General features: G+C 40.4%; 1 protein-coding gene across 3 annotated transcripts in view; it reads left to right on the top strand.

Annotated features, from left to right (window-relative positions):
- Positions 1–19,525, top strand: part of NUP93 (nucleoporin 93) — a 122,152-nt gene that overhangs the window by 44,667 nt on the left and 57,960 nt on the right. For all 3 annotated transcript variants that reach the window (XM_079906862.1, XM_079906861.1, XM_079906863.1), the window contains one exon: positions 1,127–1,244. In XM_079906862.1, coding sequence (XP_079762988.1) covers positions 1,127–1,244 — 118 coding nt within the window. The remainder of the gene's footprint in view (positions 1–1,126; positions 1,245–19,525) is intronic.

The raw sequence follows: 19,525 nt of genomic DNA, 5'->3' as shown, positions 1-19,525 counted from the left end.
AGTGCGGAGCCCTCTGGGTGCACATTATCTATTCCTGTGGTACTAAGTAGAATGGAAATAAGCATGAGAAGTCTTTTCTTTTTTCCAGTAAGTATGTTAGTTCAGAATTGGTCATCTTCAGTGTAACACCCATAGGTGTTAGGGTTATTTGTGCCACCAGGTGGTCTAGCTTCTTCTAAGTTACTAAGAATGAGCACAGACTTTGTCGATGGGATTTGGAGGTACTAAATCATAATCCAAAAGCAACAGTCTAAACAATTAATTTCCTTAAGTTTCTTTCTTCCAGAGAGTGTTCTAGATATTAGTGAGAATCTATAATTTTTTTTTTGCTCTCCCATTGTTACATTGCTCCAGATGAGTAGACATAAAGCCAGCTGTAGTGTTCCCATCTCTCTTCAAAAGCATTCATTAGTCAGGTGACAGCTTCCTCTACTGTTGGACTGGGCAGCAGAGAGGGAATTTGAAGATGTACTGCACATGGTGTTTGGCTTTTGAAAAGAAGCTTTGGAGAACTGGCCTTGGATTCTGGTTTCCCTGCTCTTTGCAAATTATTGATTGCCCTGGACTTTCAGTTTCCTTAATTAATGAATGAAGTTTAGACTAGGTTCTCCTGAAGCTTCTAAAATTTTGTGGTTTACTACATTTGTCTTTATAGAGGCTGTAAATATAGGATGGTGGTTAAGAGTTCGTGCTGTGGAGCTTGGTGACCTGGCTCTGCTGTTTCCTGGCTCTGTGACTTTTGATAAGTTGGTTAACCTCTTTGCACATTGGTTCCCCCATCTGTAAAACGGGGATTGAGAATAATATCTACCTCACGATTTTCTTCACTATAAAGTGTTTGGAGCAGTCTAGCCTGTAATTTTATTGATATGCTATCAATTTATCTAGACAGATCCCTCACTCTAATTTAGGCATGATCAGAACTCTCTCTTACTACCAAATGCAACGTTGTGTCTGTTATCCCAGGTGGTAGATCTTTTTGGAAAGGTATGAAACAACCATACAAAAGTGTTTGGGCAGTATATAAGAAGTTTTAGTTTCACACTAAAAATACTCTCTAGTATTTTAGGAAGCATATTAGATGTTCTAATTCTACTTTTTCTCCCTGCCCTATATCCTCATATAGGTCAGTTCTCCTTGGGTCTCGGGGACTTGACATATCCCACATCTCCCAGCGATTGGAGAGTCTGAGTGCAGCCACCACCTTTGAGCCTCTTGAGCCTGTGAAGGACACAGACATTCAGGTAAGGGCTGCCAGGTACCAGGACTGGTGCAGGTGCAACCCTGAGCATGCAACCCAGGCTGAAGGCCCTGGCCTTTTGTTCACCAGCTGGTTTAGGAATACCACATTTCTTTGTTAATTCTCTTCTTCCTCAGATATTAAGAGAATGGGAGGCTCAGCTTTGAAGGAACATTGGATTATTTTCAGAGTGCTCTGTAAGGCTGAATTTAGGAAAGCATTTCCAACCTGCACTTTTTAAATTATTGTAATTATGAGCACAGATTTCTCTTCCTTCTTTGGGCTTAATCCAAGGCACGGAGACATTAGTTGTAAGTTTCTCTTGCTTTCTTTGCTAGATCTCAAATAATTTTACTATTCGTCTTCCACATTTCTTTCCTACATCTTGCTTGTGTGGCTTGGCAAAGTGCTGGGGAAACTAAATAGCTTTACTATTTACTGAAACCTACTCATCGATTTCTAGGAAGTATTTGGCTCCATTAGTGGCACCAGGAAATGGTCTAATAGAGCACTCCTGTCTCATTTAACCTAGCATGCCACTGGCACAATTGATTGCTATTTTAATCTAATCAGAAACTGGGTTTGTGTGTGTGTGTGTGTGTGTGTGTGTTCAAAATTGTTAAGGAAAAATCTTGTGATCCATTTAGTTGTTTGATTTTTTTTATATTTGTTTATTCATTTATTCATTCATTCATTCCTTCAGGCTGCACCAGGCCTTAATTATGGCATGCAGATTCTTTAGTTGTGGCACATGGACTCTTAGTTGCGGCATGCATGTGGGATCTAGTACCCCAACCGGGGATTAAACCCAGGCCCCCTGCATTGGGAGCACAGAGTCTTAACCGCTGGACCACCAGGGAAGTCCCGTGATCCATTTAGTTCTGAGGAATTGGAACACTGACTTGTGTTAGAGTGAAGGGGTAGTGGGATACCATTTTTATCATCGATTTACCTTTGAGATGAAAGGATGCAGGTCCTACAAAGGCAAATCCTAGTACAGATGAATCTGTTATTTATTATTTGGGCTCAATTTGAATTAATACTCTTTACCCCACCCTTCCGAGAACTGTTTTAATCCATCTACAGTAATGGCCATAATTCTACTGCATTTATTCCACTTGAGAAACCTAAAACCCTCAACTTTGAGTTGAGAGTTCAGTAACTATAGATATTCATTATTTTCCCTGTTATTGATATGTTCCCAGAGTATGAAAATCCAGTTTTTTCCAGTTTTATATACTAAATTATATTTGCCTGTCACCTTATAGATGCCTTCTTATTTCCGTGCAATCTTCTTTTTAAAAAATTAATTAATTTATTTTTAGCTGCATTGGGTCTTCGTTACTGTGCGTGGGTTTTCTCTAGTTGCTGCGAGCAGGAGCTACTCGTCATTGCGGTGCGCGGGCTTCTCATTGTGGTGGGTTCTTTTGTTGCGGAGCACGGACTCTAGGCACACTGGCTTCAGTAGTTGCAGCACGCAGGCTCAGTAGTTGTGGCTCATGGGCTCTAGAGCGCAGGCTCAGTAGTTGTGGTGCATGGGCTTAGTTGCTCCACGGCACGTGGGATCTTCCCAGACCAGGGCTGGAACCCGTGTCCTCTGCATTGGCAAGCGGATGATTCTCAACCACTGTGCCACCAGGGAAGCCCTTTCCATGTAATCTTAAAATGGCATGTATACTTGCCTCTTTTTTTTTTTGAAGTTTTAGCTGTTGCTCTCCCCACCTTCTATTTCAACTGCTTGATGCCCTAGAAACAAATACTTACTCCCATAACAGGTGAGTGAATGAGATACAGCTCAGATAATTTGAATAATCACCATATACGTGCAGAAGTATTCCTAATAGTGTGGAAAGAAATGACATTTGCTGAAAGGTTATTTGTTTGTTTGTGTTTTTTTAATGTTTAAAATGCCAAATAAGTTGTTTATTTATTTTTTGTTTTTTTTGTTGTTTTTTTTTAACATCTTTATTGGGGTATAATTGCTTTACAATGGTGTGTTAGTTTCTGCTTTATAACAAAGTGAATCAGTCATACATAAACATATGTTCCCATATGTCTTCCTAAGTTGTTTATTTTAAAAACTGCTTTTTAGATTTTCTTTGGCATATTGGTAATACATATTTGGAATACCCAGCAACATTTAGTGATGCACTTCATGAATTCCAGCTGATGTGGTACAACATTTTTTGCTTTGAGATATTAATGACAGGTTTATAAATGTATTGAGTCATAATGATCATTTATTCTAACCTTCTACTTTATGCATGAACACTGTCCTTCAATAGCCCCATTAGGTGGCTTCCTAGCAATGCATGCTTGGTCACATCAAAGAGAGTTTCTTAATTTGGAATGAGCACGGCTAAGAGTTTTGGTCCTGCACTACTGGGAAGTCTTTGAACTTTGAGAGGAAGGATGCCTCCATTTCAAAATTTTACCTCTCAGTTGAGCTTTTCTGGAATAGCTTAAAAAATGTGAAATGGTCACTCCAAGGTAAGTTTTGATTAATTGGGAATGGATCATCTAGACCTGAAGTAAAGATTTAAGACTAACTAGTTTCAAAATAAAATCCTCTATTGACTTCATCTTCTTGCCAGCAAAGGCTTGAAGGAGAAAATTTAACTTCTAAAGGGCTGAGTCTTTGGCCTAATCTGAGATAGCTCTAGTGATTGTATTGTGTGGCTCAGCTGATCTATGCCTAAACTTCCTGTACACATAGTAGTATCATGTCCTTCCCTGACTTCCTGTGTAGTAGTCAAATATAGGAGCCAAGCCAGCTTTCGCCCTTAGCATGGAGTGGTCCTCTTTTTAATTCTTCTCTTAATGTGTTAGTTGTCCAGGAAGAGTTATTTGGGATATTTTCAATTTTTTGCTTTTAAAAAGGCCAGATATACTTTTCTTTTTTTTTCTTCCAGTACGCGGGCCTCTCACTGTTGTGGCCTCTCCCACTGCGGAGCACAAGCTCCGGATGTGCAGGCTCAGCAGCCATGACTCAACGGGCCCAGCCGCTCTGCGGCATGTGGTATCTTCCCAGACTGGGGCACAAACCCGCGTCCCCTGCATCGGCAGGTGGACTCTGAACCACTGCACCACCAGGGAAGCCCCAGATATACTTTTTGATGGACTTTTTTTTCTCATTTATTTTTACCAGCTTTACTGAAATATAATTCACATACCATAAATCTGATAGATTTTTGTGTATGAGCTTTTGTTTTCCAATCAGTGCAGTTTTTGAGATGAGAACGTACCCTAATCCCACTGAGTATCAGTCAGAGTGAATTTATGTCAGCTTATAAATTCATAAAAGGAAATGCTGAAGGATCCTTTGACAGGTGCTGTCCAAGACTTTGTACCATCCATTGTTTGCATTACCTATAAGCTTGGAAAGGCATTTTCCCATGAATAGGTTGTCCTTTTCTGTTTGGTAAACATTGATTGTATTTGCTTCTTTTTCTAATGGAGCTTGAAATTAATACAGGTTTTTTGTTGTTTGTCATAAACAGTGATGTTGGCATGCATTGATAATGCATTTTTGAAAGACTGCTGTGGCCAGCAAAGGTAACATATTTAAATAAACCCACTTAAATATATGTATGGCTGATGCTAGTGGAATTTTTTTTAATGTTTATTGATTTAATTTTTGGAAATGGTCATAAAGAAGGCCTGCACATTTTTGTAATGGAACTGAAGAGCCATAACTGTTAAGAGGACATGGTACTAAAACAACTGTACTGCTCTATTCTGAGTGACTTTGTGGTGCTTGCAAGTATGGTTCCTCTCACAGAGATCCACTTGCTCACTTCTGTCTTTGGAAAAAAATATAGAGGGCAGACTGCACATTTTTACTGTGGTCTGAACAGACCTAATGTACCATGCATGATGTGTATTATATAGTAATAAAGTGCACAGTTACACAGCTTAGTTATATCCTGGGCTTTTTCACTAGATTACATGTATTTTTCAAGAAGGCTCTGCAGAAATAGCCTGGGTTGGCCATAAAAAATGGGAGCTGCAGTTTCTCGGCATTAGGCTGTAATATTTCCAAATGACATTAAACCAAAATATAATAATATTATTGCTGAACTTACTGTATTAGATTCCTATGGCTGCCACAGCAAATTGCCACAAACTTAGTGGCCTAAAGCATTAGAAATGCATTCTCTCACAGTCTGGAGCTCAGAACTTTGAAATCAGGGTGTTGGCAGTGCCCTCCGAAGGCACGAGAGGAGACTTTGTCCTCTTTTAGCTTCTGGTGGCTCCTGACATTCCTTGATCTGTGGCAGCATCAGTCCAGTCTGCCTCCATCTTCATAGGTTTTGTTGTCAGGTGTGTCAAATCCACTTCTCCCTTCTCTTATAAGGACACCAGCCATTGGATTTAGGGCCCACTCTAACTCCAAGGTGGTCTCATCTTGAGATGCTTACCTTAATTACATTTGCAGAGACCCCATTTCCAAATAAGATCACATTCACTGGTACCAGGAGTTAGGACTTAGACATATATTTTTGGCAGTACCCACTTCAACCCACTATACTTACAGTGCCAGAAAATTTAAAACTGTCAATTAACTGTAATAAATGAAACATCTTCAAATCTAACTCTGTTTCATGGAGGAGTTTCAGGATAAGACATCTATTTCTAGTTGTTCCAGGGACTGCAAACCTCAACCAAGTATCTGATCTCATCCTCAGCACTCTCTTTCAGGCCTTGGAAAGTGAGGCTGACTACCCTTGTCGGATTCCAGAGTTTAGTCATAGTCATTTTCTCCAAACAGGTTAATGTTCTATAATATGTTTAAGAGATTTCTCAAGAGACATTTTCCAACTAGAAACAGTCTGATTTTTTTTTAAAGTATTTTTAAGTACTCTAGTTTACAGGGTAAGTATAGGTAGGATTAAATTGTGGGGGGGGGGGGGGGGCGTGTGAGAAAGAGATTTCTACTTCAGCTAACCAGGTTACCAAACTCTTTGATTTTCCTTTTATACTTTAGGCCTTTGCTCACCCCCTTCCTTTAGCGTGGAGTAGCACCTCTGAAAATGTCTGAGCCATAATTTCAGTCTGACCCTCTTAAAGGCTTTCCTAGATGCCACCTCTTTCATAGTTTCAGATCTCTCTTGCCATGGCCTCCAAATATAGCATGTTGGCTTTACTGCTTAGGAAAAAACAAAACTTTCTGAATGTTCCCCCACAAAGTAAACAACTTTAGATTATGTTGTTGGAATTGACTTAGCAACCAATTTAAATCATGATAAATGAAAATGTAGCCCCTTCTACACACAAAAAAACTCTATATGGAACTAAACATCTTCATAATATGCTCAATTTCCAGATGGAAATCTGTCCTGTATGAATAAAGAGAAAAAGAAGTCTTAAAAAGAGGATAAAATATAAGAGAATGGTGCAATAATAATTGACTTGTTAAAAACTCGTTCTACTTACCACACTATATCTGTAATAAAATTTTCATTATTTCCTTCCTTTTTCTGTCCTTGGATATGTAGAGTATACTCAAACCACTCTTAGCTTATCTTTTAAATAATCAGAAGAAACTAAATGGCTTTGGTAAGCATAAAAATGAATCACCGGTGGTATAATCCCATATCACCTAAATTGTTATTTTCATGGTTTATCTTTTAATTTTATACCTTCAGAATTAAGGTACTGCTGATTAAATGCAGCTGTGTATTACAGCTAAGAGGAAAAGTAGTTGTCTTGAGTGCTAACTGTGTGTGTGTAGTACTGGCAAGTTGTTGGTAGGGAATTGGTTCCAGAAATCCTGTGGCAGTTTGTTGAAAAGAAGTTCAGACTTTCTTAGAATGATTAGTATGCTAATAGCAGCTCTTCAGGATTAGTACTGGCAAAGTATTAATATTGAGGGAAAGGTGCAGTAAGCTTTCCCTAGCTCAAATTAGTTGAGGGAGGGTGCATTCTGAATGGGTGAACAATATCTTAATTCTGGAATTATTTTTAAAGAAATGTAGTTGTCATTTTCATCTATTCCTAGAAACTGAAACTGCTAAGTGTGTGTACCAAGGAGAGGTCTTACCAAAGCTGCTTTAGTAAATTAAGGAAGAGATGAGGTTCTTTCATAAGAGTTGCATCTATTTGCATACTGATAATTTGTATAGCAATTCTGAGAAATGGTTTAAGTAGGCAAAACATACTTATCTTCCTTATTGTTTCTGCTCTTAATATGCTTGAGCAGTCTTTTCTGCAAATAATAGTGATCTAGCCCAAATTGGATGATTAGAAATTTTGAATTGATGGACTCTGAAGGAATAAAACTTTGCTCTTCAAATGTTTTCACATAATATAAAAATGTAAGAGACTTGCATGGAATCTAACAGTGTGAAGATTTTTAGTTAAGCATTTGATTTATTGACCTCCTTTGTTATATTCCTCTTGCTCCTAAGAGAGTCAGTGGGAAGTTCATGGTAACCTTTCTTATGAATTTTTAGAGGACTTTAATGGATATTTGAATCTTGCCCTTTCCCAGCTTATAACAGCTGCCTATCCTGGACTTGAAACAACCTATAGGTAATGCTCTTGGGTTCACTAGCAAATGAATCCAATTCCCACTGGATCCAAAGCCCGTTAGTTAGAGAGAAACCCTTTTCTAGAACAAATACCAGGTACGTTTTAGGCCAGAATTCAGTTGTAGTGGCTGAGGTGCATGTGGAAAAGACACACATCACACTGTGTCCTGTGTTCTTGTTCAGGGCAGTAGCTGTGCTAGGCTTCGTCTGCTGTGTAAACACTGCGGTGCCCACATCACCCCCACTTAATGAGTATATTTGCTGTTCCTTGTCATTAAACCCTGACCCAGAGTAAATCTCAGAACTGGTAAAAACCAGTAAACATGTAAAAAGGAAAAAATAGTGTCTTCACAGAGGCAGGTTAATATGCCATCCTATTTTGTGTTTATAATTAGGTAGTCTAATGCTGATTGCTGTGGTAAGTACTGAAATGATTTAATTTTTCTGCCTGTTTGTGATAAGAGGAAAGGTAGACATTATGGTATGGTGGCAAAGTATGCAGTTGCATTAAAGTGTCCTCTGAATGGAATTAGAAATGGTAACTTTGGAATAAAAATGGTTGTTAAAGGCATCGTCTGTGGAAAATGTGAAAAACTGCTTTTATGTGAGCCAAGGATATAAGATTTCAGCTTTTTTACTTAACCATTCACACTTACTCCTGAATGCAGGGCTTTCAGAACAAGCAAGGAAATGGATGCTGAATGCATTCTGTGCAGGCAGGAAATGACAGGCTTTTTTGTCTTCTCAGAGGTTTCTTATATCCTGTAGTGAGCAGGGGAATATCAATTACCAACTTAAGAAAGAAGTGGGAATGGTTCTGTAAGAGTATTTTGGAAGAAGCCCACGGCTAAAATATTTATCTAACAATTTAATAGAGCACTTCAAGTATTGGCCAGGCCCTGGTGCCTTTGAACTGGAGTTGAGTCATCCCCTCCCTCTTTACCAGCTTCTCTTAACCTGCCGATATCTATTGATGCCCCAGTACTCCGGAGATGGGGAACATATATTGTTATCTTCACTCTGGTATCTTTAAATTGCTTGGTTTCAGGAATCAGAAATGGGCTAAACTGTTTGATTTAAAGGGGGGTTAAAACCTTGTCAAATATTGAATGCACTACTGTAGACCAGTCTGTCATTCTCAGATGGCAGCCCTTGACCCTGTGCGCCACTTTGATCTGCTTGCCACAGCGCCCTGTGATCTCTTATTTCTGTTGCGGAGTGTTCAGTCCAAGGCTTTCCAGGCCAGCAGCCTGATGCGGCTCCTTCCATTGGTGGTGGTTACAAAGTGTGGCTCCGTAGTCATAAAACTTTGGGACCCAGGTTCTCCTTGTCTCCACTAAAAATCCACATTCTGTGAAGGAACTGAGAGAGGGGCTCAGACAGGAGATACTCTTGGTTTTGCTTTTTTCTGTTTGTTGTTTGGCAGGGACCAGGAAAAGAAGCTGGGAGGTAGGATGAACAACATCCTCTACTGACAAGACCAGTACTATAATTTCTTTTGCTGCAGGGCTCCCAGAACCAGTGTGTATTGCTTCCTTTTTGAGCATTTTCCTGTCTCGCAAATGGTTGGCTTCCATCTTGCACATCAGATATGGAGAGGTTGAATGAGTCCCATGCTCAGGGTGAAGGCAGCTCCTGGTCTCCAACACTAATGATGAGCAGCGGTGCACGCGCTGCTTCAGTTATCCTGGAGGGCAGAAGGGCTAGTCCCCGCTTCTCACCATGGAGTGGCTGTGAGGCCGAGATGCCATCAGCAAAATCCCGCCTGTGCTTTTCAGAAAACCACAGCACTTGAAGCACTGCAGCAGAATCTGCTGAGCAGGGCTGGGCGTGACACAGCTTCCAAGAAACTGTACAGAAAGAGCCTTTGTCTTATAAAACACATTTACAACTAGAGCCAGGCTATTCGTTTAGTTCATAACACAAACGGGAGGATTAGGTCAGCAGAACATAAGTGGGAGTGTGGATTCACTGGCTGATTTTTATTACTACCTGATTTGATTTATTTCTTTAAATGACACGAGCACAAGGATGTGGGGCAGAGTTTTCTCCATTCCTCCTTTATCTATTAAAAAAATATTGTCTAATTAAAAAAAGCTGTTACTATCTTAGGGACAGGTAGACACAGCCATGGAAGGTTATAATATGCTTGATTTGCTCAAGGTACCAAAGTATACTTGTATGATATTATCTGGGAGTGCTTTCTCATTTCTTACTCGGTTCTCTGTTATCCACAGTGCATATGAGCCTGTCTCAGCAGAAGCAGTCTCTAAATGAGCAGGGCCTGGTGAATCCTTGAAGGTTTAAGGCATTCACAGTAGCACTTGGCTCTGTGATGAGGCCCCACACTGCCCCACATGTCTTCCTGTTGAAGGAATATGGTGATGGGTGTTGTATTCAGAAGGTGCTTACATAATCCGTGCTTCTCAAATTTCTTTTTTCCCAATTTATCTCAGACTGAGAGATACTTTTATAAAATACAGCAAAAAAGAATTACTAGAAAAAAATGAAATAAAAGACATGCAGAATATAAGCCTTAGGTTTTGTTTTTTGTTTGTTTGTTTGTTTTTGGCCATGCCATGAGGCTTGTGGGATCTTAGTTCCCCAACCAGGGATTGATCCTGGGCCCCAGCGGTGAAAGCATGGATCCTAACGACTGCCAGGGCCAGGGCATTCCTGTAAGCCTTAGTTTTTTAAATTAAATTCAGTGGACATAAAATTACTCTGTCAGATTGCTATAAAAGTTTCTAAATGCTGATTCTCAGATTTTGTACTTACCTGCTGCAGACTGGGAACAAACTACTTGTGGACGGGTGCTTCTTCAGCTGTACTTTGGGTAGTACTAGTTTCAGTAGCTATGTTTTCTTCCTTTCTCCTTCCCCCCCACCTTCTTCCCTCCCCTCCTCCCCTCCACTTTCCCTCCTCATCTCTCTCCCCTTCCTTTCCTGTCTCCCTTCCTTTCTTTTGTTTAGTTTACTTGTTGGTACAGTGAAACATGGCACCAAAGACAATTTTGAATTCCGGTTTTCTGTTTTACCCCAGCTAGAATAGGGAAGGCAAAGCTAAGGTTTACTGAACATTTATTGTGTCCAGACACTGTACTGAGCACTTTGTGGGTTTCCTCATTCAGTCCTTCCAGTAACCCTCTGAGGCAGTTACTACTGTTAACTCCATTTCACCAAGGAGGAGCCTAAGGCCTAAAAGGCTATTATGCCAGACTTGAAGTCCCTTCTGTGGGTTTGAGTTCAGTACTGTGCCCTTATTCCCCTAGGTTTTAAATTTCATTGTAGACTAATTTTCAGGTTATATTTGAAGGAGAAAGATGGTAGAAATAGGAAATAGAAGTATAATTGATCACTCATTTAGAGCAAAATAAAGAGTATAAAGCCCACAGAGAATGGATGTGGTGGGCATCGCTCTTATTTATATAAGCTTAGTAGTAAAATAATGTTGATTGAGGGAGAAGCTGGAATGTGCTTTCTAAACCTTAATACAAACACTGCTGGTTTGGGGGGAAGATGAGTTTTGCAGGAAGGCCAAATGTGCTTCCTCCGTTTATCTCCAGGTGCTGTTTTTTTTTGCCGTAGTTTTCTGCTTGCTGAGCTGTCAGTTTAATTTACTGTCTAAAGCCCAGCCTATTATTTCTCAGTTTTGCTGCCCTACAGGTACACTGTAAAGGATTTCTGTGAAATCCTGGAGCAGCTTTTAGTTTTGAAATGCCAAGGCTTTGTGCTTGTAAAAATAGGTTGGGTTCAGCTTCTTGCTTGATCATCTTTGTTTTGTTTTGCTTCTGAAGCTGAGCTGGAGTTAGAAGGATGATGCTAGAAGCAATTTAAAGGGCACATCAAATTTTTACTGTAATCTTGAACTATTGATTGTTGACTTATTTGTAGGTTTAACGCAGACCCATTTCCTTACTTATTAGTGTCTGACTGGCCATTAAGCTCTGGCAGTGTGCCGGAATGTTGAAATCTTGCATCTTATAATATGATTTGGCTGCCTATGGGTATTATTGTGTTTGGCTTTTAAAGACACAGGCAGAGCCCTCAACTTGGTGTGTGCTCCAGAATACAGGAAAGAATTTCTGCACAGCAAAATTACTCACTTCTAGGAGACAGCACAAAAGTGAGGAGTTGACATTCAGCAGAACATTAATACCTGAAGTCATGCAAATTGGTACTCTTTGGTCTAACTGGCTCTTAGAAATAAATGCAAACTAACATAACAGAATCTTGAAGAGAAGACCAGCAGGGAACTAACTGGGCAGGGGTGATGGTGTGCAAAGAGTAGGTCCCAGCTAAGCAAGCACTCCCACGTAAGTGGTCCTCAGCGTGTGCCTGGTGCCACTCTCCCAGTGTGAAGTTGAAATTAGAATCTAGTTGAGGGTCAGGTACAGTGGCCTGCTTATGGAGGGAGCTGGGCTCAGAGTGATTGGAAGGGAAGCAGTCACTGCCTATGAAAGACTTTTACCCTCCTTTTCACAACCTGGACACCTCTTGACTGGAATTGAGGGTAAGTGAGGGCTGAGGGAGTTAGATGACAAGAAAACATTAAATTTGGGATTTTAAGGGTGTGAATGAGGGAAAATTCACTTTTCCCTCTAATTACAAAAGCAAGATGTCCTTAGTTCACAGAACTTGGAAAATGGCTCCATAGTGTACTTTCTTGACTGCCACCATTTGGGGAGTGTTGAATTGTTTGGACCAGGTACTTGAAGCTGTAGAACATCTTTGAAATGACAAGGGAAATTGATTTATTTTAACAGGGCAGTGAGGAATTAGTCCATGAAGCATGTGTTAGAGGTAGACTGTAAGAATGGCCCTCATAGTTCAGAATTGGTCAATTCCTATAAAGTAATATACAGTCTTTTCCTTTATTCTGTAATGGAAAAAACTTCCGAATGTGTGAAAAGGGATCTGAGATGTGCAGATTTCATGAGCAACCATTATGTCATTTCACTCTCCCCCTCAAACCGTTGGGAAAGGACTTCCCTGGTGGCACACTGATTAAGAATCCGCCTGCCAATGCAGGGAACACGGGTTTGATCCCTGGTCCGGGAAGATCCCACATGCCGCAGAGCAGCTAAGCCCGTGTGCCACAACTACTGAGCCTGTGCTCTAGACCCCGCGAGCCACAACTACTGAGCCCACGCGCCTCAGCTACTGAAGCCGATGCGCCTAGAGCCCGTGCTCTGCAACAGGAAAAGCTACCGCAATGAGAAGCCCTCGCACCGCAATGAAAAGTAGTCCCCATTCACCACAACTGGAGAAAGCATGTGCGCAGCAACAAAGACCCAACGCGGTCAAAAAAAAATAAATAAAAATTTAAAAAATTATTTTAAAAAAACTGTTGGGAAAAATAGTTATTGAGAAGCTCTATGACTTTGTCCTAATTTAGAAGTTTTAGGGGAGAAGTAACAGGTTAGTAATTTTATGTGAACTTTGAGGGACACGCCATAGTAATCTTTCCATTCATATAATACTTTGCAGTGGGCTTTGTCCATCACCGTCTTGTTCCTTACTGCAGTGTTTGAGGTGAGGTGAATGGGTGTTAGCATCATCTTTATTTAGAAGCAGAAGAAACCAAAATCAAGATAGATTAGTTATTATCAAAGGTGGAACTTGAACCCAGATGCTTCTTAATACCTTGCCCTGTATCCTTATTATCATGCCTTGCTGAGGAAGGCATCAAGGGGTGGACTGCTTGGATAAATTCCTCCTCCTCCTCCTCATCACCACCACCACAAAGATGCTAAGCTAGTTCTTTTGCCACTGGTCAAATTTCTTGATGTTTTGGTTCTGTCTTTCCCCTTAGACCTTTTCTTACTTGTTTTCTTTGAAATGACATTTCCATTTATTCCTTTCCATGTGAAAGATTTGCTGGTTAACTAAATCAGTCGTAGGTATGAAAATGCTACTTAGAAGGGTAATACTGTAGTCTGAATGGGGACAAACCTCACTTTTTCCATCAGGGATATACTTTGGAACAAAAAGTGATACTGAACAAAAGTGCTGCTGCTGCTGATATATTTTACAGATGCCCTTTATGTGAAGGGGCCCAGGGTTTCTTGAGATTTGTCACACTAGAGCCTATCAGCCTTGTTTGTGCTGAGTAGGTCACTGGTGCCAAGCAAATGCAAAGTGGCAAACCAGAACAAATATCATATTTGAAACTTTAGGTGGACTAGGCTGTCAGGGTTCAGAGCAGGTTAGGGGGAAGATTTTTTGTTTTTGTTTTTGCCAGTTTTTTGCTTTCTGTTTCACCCTCCCTGATTCCTTTCTTCCTTTGGACTATCCTCCCTTCTTTCATTCTTTTCGTCTGTTCTTTTTGTCTTTTCTCCTTTTTTCCTTTCATTCTTGCTTTCCTTCTGTCTTTTGCATCCCTCTTTCTTCCCCCACCCCCCCCAGTCCCTCCCAGCCTTTTAGACTGGCTGGCATCCAGAGCAGCCATTGCTAATGGGAGCGTACCTCCTTTTTTGCAATCAAGTGGCAGCTGTGAAATCATGGCTGGCTTCAAGAATTGGCTTCAGAAGCCAATCAAGAATGGCTTCTGCAGCCTGGCAGCGTGCAGCCACCAGCGCTGTCTTGCTCTGTAGAGTGAGTCTAGGTGTGGGGTTGAGGCTGGGCCTGGTGGAGAGGCTGGATCTACTGGCTGCCAGAGGTGGGCCTCTTCCTCACGTGCTCTTGTTACTTGTGTTTTCTGCTTTTGCAAACCCCGAAGAGGTGGAATTTAGTTTATCCATCTGGCTAACCTGCTCATGCTTTGCTCTTTTGATGGGTACTCTGAAGTGCATTTCCTTATTTTTGGCCCTTGCCTAAAGCCTCTGCTAATATTCTACTTTTTTGGTGCCTGACTCAGCTTGATATTGAGGGTGTATAAGACTTTTCTGTTATATAGTACATAGCTGTTTTGGGTGAGGCTGTTTCAACTTATTTGTTTTTTGAGGATTGATCATACATTAAAGCCAAATCCTAAGTAGAGAAAATGATGGGGAAGAAAATGACCAAGGAAAAGGGCACATTTGATTTTGTTTTTCATGTTTTAGGAATGAAGTTATAAATTAATCTAGCTCTCAACTTCATATATGTTCTTCACCATTTGTTAACTATTCATCCTACTAGCTCATATTTTGGGGAAAGGGGGAGTGTTATGGAATAGGGTTTGTTTTGGAGCAGCAAACATTGCAGAGCCCTTGAGGCCTCCAGGATTTTCTTTGGGGGTTAGGAGGGGAAAGGAGCTACAAATCTCACCTTTGTCTTTGTATTAACTTTCTACTTCAGGTTGGTTTTAATTTCCTTCTCCATTCCTCTCATGCCCTGAATGCATTTGACAACAGGAAAGAAGCTCTTTATCAGTGATTCTGAAGTGTGGTGCACAGATCAGCAGCATCAGTATCACCTGGGAGCTTGTTAGAAATGCAAATTCTCAGGCCCCACCCCAAAGCTACGGAATCCAAATCTCTGGAGGTGGGGCCCAGAATGTGTGTTTGAACAAGCCCTCCAGCATGAGGTCCACTGGGTTAAGTTATTACAGAAGTCTAGTTAGTATAAGTAAACCCTTTTCTAGCCATCTCTGCCAACTTTTATACTTAGTCCACCTGTGGACCAACCCTGAACTTTCAGCCTGCAAAGCAGTGTATTTATCTTCTAAGTGTTTGAGTCCATAAAGAATTTGTAACCACTCATGAAGGACACAGTGGTCAATAAAATATGTTAAAAACTTACATATATTAAAAACCTATGACTTATAATTGGTCATTGATTATTTTTTTTTACCACGGAGGTATTGACTCTGATACCGAGGCTGTAGCTTAAAATACACTGCCTAAAAAGCAGTCAGAGCCCAGTGGGGAATGAAGAAGAGAGGGGGACGGAGGAAAGGGAAGTGGAGGGATTAATAATCCCATTTTAGTTAATCATCACTTTCCTCTCTGATCACTGTGAGCGGATGTGCTATTGCTTCTGCAAATGTTAATAATTCATGGGTGGACTGTGCCAAAAGAAGGCCTTAAATCTGGTCTCTCAGCAGATTAAATACACCGTCTGCCATCATTAGGAGCCAGGAGAGATGAAAGATGGACTTATTGTTTTTATTCATTAACCTGATTTTCTCTGCCTTTCTCCTCAGCTCCTCTCATCCTCATTTTGTTTACCTTTTCATTTGCTTCTCTCTGTAACTCCCTCCTGCATTGAGTGAGCGCTAAAGATCTTGGGTCTTACTGTTAATGACATTAGATTTTACTTTTCCTTACCTGCTAGTAACAACAGATGCCATGAGAGAAAGCAGAGAGGCAGAATAAGTATTTCCTTGGAAATGTCTAAATCAGTCTGAATATTTTAAAAATGTATTAAAATGTGCAGCCTGTGTGTCTTAGAAATCATTTGAAATGGCTTCTCTTTGCTTTGAAGAGTAATCCTGTTGTATAGGCAGTTGAAGATATACATAGTGTTCTTCATATAGGTGTAGCATTTTCCCATTTTACAGATGAGGAAACTGAGGCATGGTGTGAATAACTTGGGTAGGGTTACCTAGAACCCAGTTCTTTTGACTCCCAACTTCAGCATGCTTTCCACTAGGTTTAATAACCTCTTGCCTTTAGAAATCATATGTAGGTGGCTTTACATGGTTTTTCACCCATAAGGCTTAAATAGAACTTAATTAGATTAAGTGTGACTAATATATAGGTAGCTTCACAGGAACACTTCAGGTTAAATTCTAAATGTGAGTTTGCCCAGAAGCACCACAGTTGGAGAAGGCTGACAGCAAGCTGCAGTTCTGTAGACATTTCTCGAGCATCTGCATAATAACCTTCAACAACTCATAGGTTAATCAATAAATATATTTGAGCACTTAACCCTGTGCATGATGCTTTGTTAAGCACTGTAAGTGGATATAATATAGTCCCCATCTTTATTAGATCTTCAGTGTTTTAGGTCTACCGAAGGGGATTCAGCTACTTGAAATGTCCCAGTACCGACTTAAGGATGTGAGATGGCAAAATAGTAGAACTGGAAATGTTTTAATCACCTCAGTAGTTTGCTGGAGGATTTAGTATGTAAGAAGCATGTTAGTAAAACTGGACCATTGTTTTTTAAATGATTTTCACCTGTGTCACTGCTGGAAGGATGGTGGAGAGAATGGTGTGGGAAGAGCAGATTTTAAAATCAGCCTAGTTTTCAAAAAACTGTCTTAGAATTGCAGATCGTCATGTTCCTGTTGTAGAGATGTGGAGGGTACAGTACTGAGATGGAAACCTGAGCCGAGGTTCTTACAGGGAAGCATAAGCTCCTGGGGCCTAGACCAGGCCATCTGTCCAACTTGCCTTGGTTGTCTGTCCTGACCTAAAAGTGGTGGGTGATGAAAGGCAGGGCCTCCTCTCACCTCTCCCACCCCATCATGTAGGACCAACATCCCATGGGAACTCAGTCACCATGTTTTCTGTTGCAAATTCATTTTGTTGTTATTTTGCATATAATTTTTAACTCTTTTTTTTCTTATAAAATTTTTCTTAGAAAAATTTCAGGAACTTATATTTTATATGTCAGTGAATTTGAAATTCTGACCAGATAATGAAATATATACAGGTTTTCCCTTGTTTAAATTACATTAAGGATTGAGTAATTTTAGTAATCCTTTTCTATTGAGGAGTCTTTTTTTTTTTAATCAATTTCTGGCCTCATCAGTGTTTTCTAGTTAATAACAGAAATGGTAAATAATATGCAGCAAAAAAATTGCATGAAAATTGGGGTTTTAGTGTCTTTTCTCTAAAATAATAGTAATAATATGATAGACCTTGCTTTAGGAAGCAAATCCAAACTCTGAATATCTGCATTTATTAAAGAAATCGTGGGGCGATATTTAGCTTTAGTATTCCTTCAAATAACAGCTTCCCTACTGAATTTTTTTTTTTTCCTACTGAATTTAAAATAGAAGTTGTTTAAAAGAGTTCTATTTACAATCAACCTGGTAAGAAATACATCTGTTGTGTAAAGTACATTGGTAACAAAACTAGCAAGCCAGAAGCTGTTCTTTTCTATCCACCATCATCCTCCATGTAAGAACTTCAGATTCCATGAAATAGAGTCCATCAAGCACACACCCGGCCAGGTTTTGTTGGTACAGTGTCCTGTAGTGCTGTGCAGAGAACTCAGGCCCTGAACCCAGGACCTGGAGCTGTGAGAATCTGAGTTTCTCTGTGCCTTATTTTCTTAATCTATGCCACAAGGAAAATGAGTCACCCCTGAAATTTTATGGCTACAACGAAAATGAGTCTGTATTTACTGTATTATTTCATTTATTATTATTGAGGTAGAAGTTCTTCATATAGTCTACACGTTCTTGCCAAAATCTCTTGTTCCCTTTATCTAAATACTAAGGCTTGATTAGATGCTGTGAGTGTGTGTGTGTGTGTGTGTGTGTGTGTGAGAGAGAGAGAGAGAGAGAGAGAGAGAGAGAGAGAGAGAGAGAGAGAGAGAGAGAGAGAGACTCAGACCCAGACCCAGACCCAGACCCAGACTGACAGAGAGCTCTCATTCTGAATTTCTGAAACTTGGGATTGCAGTAAATTGCCCTGGAGGAATATTTGAGGAGAGCTGCTTCCTCCTCCCATTTTAGCCCATTCCCATTAGTAACTGCACTTACTGAGGAACTACTTCCCAAAAACATGTTTAAAGTGGAAATCTTACTTCTGAAATTACCTTCACCTACCTGCCTTAAAGTTTCTGGCCCACTTCTAAACTGTGTTCCCACCCCTTTTGGCTTATAGGCTTACCAAAGCAGAACCCTGCGCTGGGCAGCAGGAACTCATCAGCTTCTCAGGCAGAGAGCTTTCTTTTTCCCTGTTGTTTCTTGACCCCTGAGCAGACAAGTTTGCATTTGAGCAACAGAAAGTGGACCTTAATTTGTTTTACTGTTAAAAAAGATGTGCAGACATCCTCTGACTCTTTAGTGACTGCGTAAATCTAGTGGTCCTCACTTAATACTCAAGGCGAAATGTCATTGATAAAATTAGCAGGTTGCTTTTTCATTCTCAGCTGATTTGTCAAGACAGATCAGCTGTGAATGCCACACCACTGACTTTGGCTAGGACCATCTCATTTTCCCGGAACCTCCTTGGCTCTAGATGCAACTGAGAAGGAAGCCGACTTTGGGAATTGAATACTGTTGGTAATATTGCTTAGTCACAAAGAAGAATTTGGTGCCTCTGCACATTGGCCAAGAACCACCTCAGCATTTGTCTTAGTACCTAAGGTTGCAGTCATCTCAAGGAGCTGAAGAGATTTGAAAGAACAAACAATAAGCGAAAGTAATATTTAGCTCCCCTTTAAGTAGATGCTTCCATCTCCCTGGGTGGGGCCTAGTGAACACTAATGAAAATCAATGAAGTGGTTTTGTTGCATGCGCATTAAGGACAGCACTATGGTAGGCACTGATGACAATTAGAATAAACATAAATTCTGGATACTGCCCCCTAGAAGCTCATTGTTTTCTACCTGGAGAGCCCAGACTAACATTCCTATATAATAGGGTCAAACTGTCCAAAACAGTGTAAAGTGACTGGCAAAACTGAATGGGAATGACATGAGATTCTACATGCCATACGGAGTTCAGAGGAGAGGAAGGGGGTAATGACGAATGACTTCAAGGGTGATTGGGGAAGATCCCCTGGAATAGTCAGGATCCCAATAGGCCTTGAAAGATTAAATGGGCTTAGCTTGCAGGAAGTGAAAGAAGATACGAGAGTAATAACCTG

Source organism: Stenella coeruleoalba (assembly GCF_951394435.1).
Source record: "Stenella coeruleoalba genome assembly, chromosome: 20".
In the NCBI taxonomy this organism is placed as follows: domain Eukaryota; kingdom Metazoa; phylum Chordata; class Mammalia; order Artiodactyla; family Delphinidae; genus Stenella; species Stenella coeruleoalba.
This window is presented reverse-complemented; position numbering and strand designations above follow the sequence as displayed.